The 8,112-nt window shown below is 40.7% G+C and overlaps 1 protein-coding gene and 1 long non-coding RNA gene across 3 annotated transcripts in view; one reads left to right on the top strand and one right to left on the bottom strand.

Annotated features, from left to right (window-relative positions):
- Positions 1-8,112, bottom strand: part of LOC144031143 (uncharacterized) — a 43,066-nt gene that overhangs the window by 10,152 nt on the left and 24,802 nt on the right. For both annotated transcript variants that reach the window (XR_013287454.1, XR_013287455.1), the window contains exon 3: positions 1,793-1,919. This is a non-coding gene — a long non-coding RNA (uncharacterized LOC144031143). The remainder of the gene's footprint in view (positions 1-1,792; positions 1,920-8,112) is intronic.
- Positions 138-8,112, top strand: part of LOC144031141 (uncharacterized) — a 30,770-nt gene continuing 22,795 nt past the window's right edge. Inside the window, exon 1 of the mRNA XM_077537935.1 lies at positions 138-405. Within this exon, the coding sequence (XP_077394061.1) occupies positions 348-405 (58 nt within the window). The 5' untranslated portion in view covers positions 138-347. The remainder of the gene's footprint in view (positions 406-8,112) is intronic.

Genomic DNA, 8,112 nt, shown 5'->3' with positions numbered 1-8,112 from the left:
GGAGGGAGGAAGAGGAGGAAGAGGAGGATTAAGAAGGAGAAATTGAGGGATGAGGAGTCTGTGCTGGGAGGGGGCGATGGTGATGGCGGATGAAAACGAGGGGATGGGGTGGAGGGTGGTGGGGGGGCAGCTCCTCCCATAATCAAGTTATCGAGTCGCGCTGGAGGTCTGCGATGTTTACAGGGCAAGCCAGTCTTCAGACGGCAGCGAGCGCTCTCACTCGCCTCTCGCCGGATCCGGGACCAGCCGAAGAGGGGAAGGAAAAGCCTCTTCCCCGCCACGCTGCCACCTGTCCCCCGCCTTTGACGGCTTAGGACCTCTCTACAGACGCCTCTGCCACCGCCATCATGTGCGACTGTTTCCACCTGGCCTTCCCTAACTGGCATGGCGCGCCCTCTGGCACAGGTGAACATTCGTCCTCTTTTAACCTGATGTTTAATCGTGTTTGGGGTGAGGACAGCGCGGTGGGGAAGAGGTCGTTTATGTGGTTTGGGGTTTGAATCTTGCCTGCATGGGCACTCTGGCTTCCTCCCATATTCCAAAAATAAAAAAGCATGATAGCGTCATTAATTAAAGACTCAAAATCACTAAATCTCAAGGCCTGACATCCGGCATACCGCATGCTTTTTTTTTGTGGTATAACAAAGCAAATCAAGTTTGTTTACTTCGTATTTTTTTATATTGTTTGTTTTCATTTTGGCAGAAAATCTGCAGGAAAATAGCATTTTTTTCTTCCTATTGGACAAGCATTTTTTCCCCACCAAATGCCGTCAAGATGAATTGATCAATCATATTTATGTTTGGTCATCACTGATTTACATAACTCATAATTTGAAACAAAATAAGTTATTAAAACATGCAAAATGCAGGGCCACTGTATCTGTAATAATATGAAGAGGTGATTATACAGTTATGATTTCCAATCATAACTACAATATGGCCTACAAATGAAAATGAGAGCTGTGATTGGCTGGCAACCAGTTCAGGGTGTACCCCACCGACTGCCCATAGCCAGCTGAGATAGGCTCCAGCACCCCCCGCGACCCTTGTGAGGAATGAGCGGTCAAGAAAATGGATGGATGGATGGATGGATGGATGGATGGATGGATGGATGGATGGATGGATGGATGAAAATGAGAGCAAAACTGCGTGCCCTGTGATGGAGTGGCGACCAGTCCCATATTTTGTCGGTATGTTTCCTCCGATTTGCTGGCGACCAGTCCAAGGTGTACCTCGCCTCTAGCTCAAAGTCAGCTTAGAGAGTCTCCATCTCAAAGCCCCCCAAAGGTATCGGACAGGGTGTTGAAGTCAAGGCCCTAGGGCAAGACGGCTTACCATATCAACTTTTGTGGTCCACTAACACAAATGCAGTTTTGTAATGTTTCTCACTGAATAGATTTATTCTTTTCATTCTGGCAGAAAGGCTGTACATAAATAAACATTTTATTTCACTTGAACCGGTTTTACAAGCATTTATTTTGACCAGACCGATTTTTAACGTAAATTCGGAAATCGTTACGATATACACCAAAATATTTGCCTGCCATTATTTTCCATGACTTATGATTTCAAATGCAATTTGTGGTTCTAAAAAAAAATAATTAAGGTGCAACTTTGTATGTGAAATAAATCCAGGTGATTATAGATTTATATGGCTTTTACATTTCGCAACAAAAAGGAATTTGACACTCTTGGGGTGGGCAGTATCGGAAAATGGATGGATGTTTGGGCTGAACAACATGCTGACTCAGCAGCAGTGTGTGCGACGTGTGTGCGAGGTGCTAATGCCGACCTGCAGTGAGCGCTGGGTGTGTCGTCTGCAGAGATGTCATCATCTCTTCTGGCGATCCTGCTGCTGCTGCTGCTGCTGCAGACGCGCTTTCTGTGGCGGCCTCAGGACACTCAAAACTGCGTCTGCACTAGACAAAAAGAAAAACAAAAAACCTAAGAAAAAGATGTGTTTACAGCCGCCACCTGTTTAAAAAAAAAAAAAAAACAGATGCCAAATGTGGGTGAAATTTGTCATTCTTTGCTGTTCCTCTCACAGCCTGCTGACTTGCCCCCTGATGCATCACACGTTCTTGTTGCCTCAAGGCTGTTCGGTGCAGTCGGGTCAAATGGGGAGAATTCTTGCAGGCTTTACGTTACAAGCACATTACAGTGCAACAACTTCCTCCGACAATAACGCCCATATTGGCCGTTTTACCACGCACCAAAATATGACCAAGTGTTATGTGTTGTAGTTTAGCGACCTTTCTATCGCCCACGTTTAATTGCGGAAAAAATACAAAAGTGAGACTCGAACCCAGATCATCTGTGCAAGAGACTTAACGTCTAACTTACTGAGCTAACAGTCCAGTAATAATTTTCGTGTTCATTTTTAGTGTTAACATGTATGTCAATTCGCCGTCGGACGAATGGTTGAGGTTAGGATGAGGCTTTCTGTGAGGTTGTGCAGTACCCGCGATTACGTCGTTACATGGGACACTAATGGTTGAGTTTAGGAAAAGGCACAGTGAGGTTGTACGTCGTTACAAAACATGTAGTCAACAGTCTACTAATAAAACACCAGGAAAAATGGCGTCCCTCACGGTGCTTTAGAAAATTGAGACTTAATCGGTTTAAAATAAAATTCAGGTAACAAGATGCCAGATATTTGCACTTTTATTCTTTGTACACGATGCCTAATCCAATACTGGAAAATGATTAATAAGTGGTGTATCGCTTTAACATGGCTGATAGAGGTTGCTAAACTAAAATACATAACACTTGGTCGTAATTTGGCTCCTTTTCAAAACGACCTACGTGGTCGTATTTATTGGAGGACGGTCTCCACTGGTGGTATAGCGGTACATCCTGCTGAATTTCATGCAGATGGCAGGAGGTTTGACTCGAGTCACTTGCTGCAGCCATAGCCGGTCCAGGCAGGTCCAGATAGAAAATGAATTAGTTGCATTGGGAAGGGCATCTGGTGGAAAACTGTGCCAAACAAATCATGCGAATAACTCGCTTTGGCAACCCCTGACGGGAAAAGCCGAAGGTCACAACAACTTGACAATGGTATCTTGAATTTCCAAATGCACAAACCTTCGAGTTTTCAGACTTACAAGCCGTCACTTGGTTGAATATTTTATGCTGGAATTCCATACCACTGTAGGTTAAAGCCTTTTAGCCAGTTATTTCTGGTTGTGATTCAAATTAGAGGCAGCACGATGGACGAGTGGTTAGCATCTTGTTTGTATGTCGTGCCTGTGCTTGAGTAGGTTTTCTCCGTGTACTCTGGCTTCCTCCCACATTCCAAAAACATGCATACTAGCTTCATTGAACTCTCTAAATTGTCCAAAGGTATAAAATATCAAAAGGTGTGTCAGTATATGCCTTGTGATTGGCTGGCAATCAGCCTAAAGTGAGTAGTACATGTTAAATGGAGATAGTTTGTTATCAGAAGATTAGACGTTCATAACAAATGTTTCAATTTCAAGATTGCTGTAGCCCGAGTATCATGTTTCTTGAGTATAACGATTCGATTGGTCAAGTTATTCCTGGATGTGATTTGAATTTGATTTTTAAGTCGTCTTCGAAGCTGAGAGTAGTATGATTAATTTTTATCATGTCAGGTGATTATTGAGTTATGTATAACCTAACTCAATAATACCCTGACAAAACTATATATAGTTTTGCAGTGTATGAATGTTTGCAGGTTAAAAAAAAAAAAAAAAAGCAGAAAAGTCGTTACGAGATTTGAGCAGCTCACATTGACGCAGTTCAATATATCAAGTGAGTTGAATCTTGAGTATCACGTTTCTTGAGTACCAATTTGGATTGGTCTGGTCTCGCATAATGGTTCTTGATTATGATTTTAATTGGATTACATTTTAAAACAGATCCGCATGATTGTTTTTTTGTTATTGTTTTTTTTAAATATCATAACGTCAGGTGTTGATTGGATTGTGTATTTTGTATGTAAAAAGAAAGTCTTAAAAAGCGAACTTAAAAGTTCAAATCAAAACTCAGGTCCATGTCTTATCAGTATCAAGATATCTGAAGCTTGAGTATCATGCTTCAGTACGTGCTGCAGTTCACGTCTCAGGTTCTGTAATATCTCGGAGATAAAAAGGTGTCCATTTTGTGTTTTTTTTTAGGCTGCTTGGCACTCAAGGTCAGAAGAGGGAAAAAAAGGATTTAAGTTGGGAAGTGAGCCAGGTGGCTCCTATGTTTAGTTCTGCGGTGAAGTACAAGTCCCGTCGGACAGTGCCGGAAAATGGTTGCAGCTTTTTTGAATGACATTAAAGTAAAAACCAACAAAATCCTAAATATGTCTTGTGACATTCATGAAGAAATTGAAGAAAACGTACAAAACATTTTGCAAAGTTACAAAGGTAGGGAAAAAAAAAGATTTGACTTTTCCTTGATCCATATAATATACACACACAGGCTTTATGGATTTAAAAAAAAAAAAAAAAAAAGGTAGAAATTCAGGCAAAGCTGACAAGTCAGTGCAGAAAACACAGCATTTATCTGTCTAAACCTTTCCAACAGAACACAGTGAAATGTGTAAGATTTCACACAGTTGACACAAATTCCCATAATGTGATAATTAGATATTGTACTGTATAAAATGGTTGGGATGAGTGAACGTCGGGTGTTAAACTCCTCACCCCTGTACTGACTTGGCGAATATGGAATTATGTTTTGGATACTAACACTTCCAAAATTGGAAAATTGCCGGGTCTCCGTATCGATACTGGAACATGATCGACAACAATGTCATATATATTGATATTTTGTCCCAGCCCAAATATGAAACAAATAGTTACACATAACTGAAATTCTGAAAAATTCCCTTCAATAAAAAAAAAAAAAAAGTTGATTCAACACTGATTTTATCGATGTTGTTGCTGCGGTAATGAAGTCAAATGGCAAGAGAGTTCAGTGGAGGTTGTTTACATAATCCCTTCGTGGGAACGGGCGCAGTTTATTAAGATATGAAATTTGAAGATTATGTTGAAGAATTAGCTTCAATTTCTTGTTCCAGTTGATAAGAATTCTGTATATTGACAGCACGAGGTTGAAAGCTAATTGTGTTTCTTGGCTGAAATCCTATTATGATATGCTCGTCTGCGGTGAAAGGAGCTTGTGTCCGAGCACAAGCAAGCCGCTGTGTGACTTTTGATGACTTTGGTCGAGTTACGCAAGACAATCAGACAGGAAACAATCTCTTAAGCGCTTTAGGGTTTTGTTTTTGCAAGACATTATGATTGGCATCAAACGAGAAGAACGTCCGGGTCTCACGGCATTGCGCTTGTAAAAGGAACAGATAAGGGAAGAGCAGCCACACCCACGTCTCGAGCTGCAGTGTCAACCTGCAGCGAGTCATCTGCAGCATCCCCTGCTACTGACAAAATGCTGCTTCAGTATGTCTCAACTGTGACGCCAAACAGGTGTGGTTATCAAATGTTTATCAATGAAAGCAGGTGTTAAAGGGGAAATATCAGCTAAACGTAACTTTTTTGTTTTTGCATACAAATAGGTGGATTTTGGAGTGCCTGTCCAGTGCCCACCCATCTAGTGTCAAAGTACCCAAACAGTTTTTTTTACCGTTTGTGACATCTGTATGGCTAATCTAAATAATAACCACCCCCCCTTGTCGAAAGATAAAACTGCGCTCACCATTGGTTGAGCAGTATATGAGGTGGTCCTTGACTCATTTGCAGTGAGCAGGACCATCCTCTCAAAATAGCTCATCCATCCATTTTTTTGTACATCTCACTAGAGTGGGGCAAAAGTGTATCTTAATTCTTGATCTTTTGCTAAAGCATATTAAGACACCTTAGAAATCATTTCAAGTGTGAAAAACGCATAATTATGTCTCCCTTAGCTCATTTGCTTCCAAAAATGTGTAAATACATTCTATTTTAAATATTACTAGTGTGCCAAAGACGTATTTATACGTTTTATGTTTTTTTTTTATGCTAGAGCATAAAGAAGGCGTTGATGAAGCCTCTGAACTGAAGAGAATGTTGAAGCAATGATAGTTATTACAAAAACGGCCAGCAGGAGGCAGCAGAGTATAAGAGATCAACCAGGGCCATGTTGCAACAAGCTCTTTTTGACAACGTCTTCATCAGGAATGTGAATAATGATGAAACTTAACTATATTCTAATGCTAATTGCTGCAAAACGGAAACAGATAAAATATACTTTATTTCCCAGATGAAAGAAGAGGCTCTAATCTTTGTTTTGGTAGGTTCCATGTTTTTATAGCAATAGAACACAATATTCCGTGGGCCTTGCAATATCAGTCAAAATAGCGAAGGGGGTTGCTTCAGTGAAAATGGCTGCGAGTCAATGAGTTAAGGATTTTGCAGAGAGCTATGACAAATATTTGAGAAAGGCGTTGCTGGACTTGAAAACGTGTTGCGGAGAGTCACATAAAGCTCATCGCACACAGCGAATGAAAGAAAACAGCACTTCATCAGTGCCATGCACTTGACACAAGCTAAGATGATTGTAGCCCTGAAACAGCCCGACGCCCTCTCGTCGCTATCTTTAATCCATCTAATCCACTTCAGGACAACATCCTGGAACATCAGCCTTTGCAGGATGAAGAGAGGAGAGATGCTTTCAGTTCACAACTATTAACATATCATAAACGCAACAGTAGAGCTGAGGTTTGCCTGGTGTGGGACGGGAGAAATGAGTCTCACTTGGGTGTAAAAATTTCATACCCGTGTCCCACCTTTCTGTTTCATGCACCTACACATATTTGTTGCCTATTCGCGCTCTAAAAAAAAATAAAATCTGAATTTTAGTTATTTCATGGCAAAATACTGTTCGTGGTTTACACCAATGTTTCACAAAGTTTGGCACGGGTAACACCGAATAATGGAGTCAACTGCATACCCTTCTGAAGCCGGGAAATTTTCTGAGCTGACTTCAATGTATGGGTACCTATCACACAAAGCAATGACATTAGATGGGGTTTAAATTATGACCCTAACGGGATTAATGGATGATTCAATGTGGAATGAAGGAAATTTTTCAAAACTGAAATTGGGAGAACAAATCCTGGATCCACATTCTTTTATGGTTCTAGCCAAAATTAATACCATAATTCATCCACAATGTGTTGAATCAACCGTGATGGAAACTTGCACTTTGACAGAATCAGATATTTTTAAGCTACATTTTTAGTTTTATTCAACACCGTTAGTCATTCTGACAGAGTGACACATGTTCACACATAAGGTGTGTACTCCCGCCCTCTTTGTCTACGCGAGGCTGAACAAATCATTTGAGTCACTTGTTGTGTTTAAAAGGACCTCAAGCCATTTCCAGGACTTGAACAAACAACTTCAGCAGGTAGGTGAACTGCTTGAGTAAATCTCAGGTATTCAGACTTTTTATTCGACGTCGAGATTATATTGTTGTGAATGTTGGCAATGTTTCATTGGGGAAAATGAATGTGGACCAGTGTTTTATATTGTTGTTTGTTTCTTCTTATCGCTAAGTGGAATGTCATTTGATGACCCCCCCCCCCCCCCCCCCCCAAAAAAAGCTACCCCCCCCCCCCCCCCCCCAAAAAAAAAGCTAACATAGCGCCATCTCTTAACTCTAACGCACTTAAAGAAGCAGTTGCAGCTCACATGACAAACGTTAGCAGTGTGAGTGAGGTCTTATTTTATGCAAGTAAACATGTAGTACAGTACGCTTGACCATTACCACACAACTTTGTATCAGCTGAATTCAATTTTAGCTACCTGGTCTCATGATAATCATCTGGGTATATTAATTTTGTATACATGTAATTAATGTCAACATTACGCGGTGTAGCAGTTGTATAAACTCCTACTCCATCCGCGTCGTGCATTTATCATGTTTTGTTTTTACTCCTCTTCACGGGGGTTTTATGTCATGTGTGGTGATAACAATCTCTTGGTCGAAAAAAATATAGTGTAAATATATTGGATGTGAAAGGGGAGGTTCGGTTGAGAGTTGCACCTGCTATGGTACAACAAATTAATGAGAGCAGGACAAATACTGTGCTCATTAACTGTATTATTATTATAAATTATTATTATTATTACAGTGTTTGTTTTCACCAGTGGGGTG

Source organism: Festucalex cinctus, chromosome 12, assembly GCF_051991245.1.
Source record: "Festucalex cinctus isolate MCC-2025b chromosome 12, RoL_Fcin_1.0, whole genome shotgun sequence".
Lineage (NCBI taxonomy): Eukaryota > Metazoa > Chordata > Actinopteri > Syngnathiformes > Syngnathidae > Festucalex > Festucalex cinctus.
Note: the sequence above shows the minus strand (reverse complement) of the source record. Positions and strands in the feature narration are given on the sequence as shown.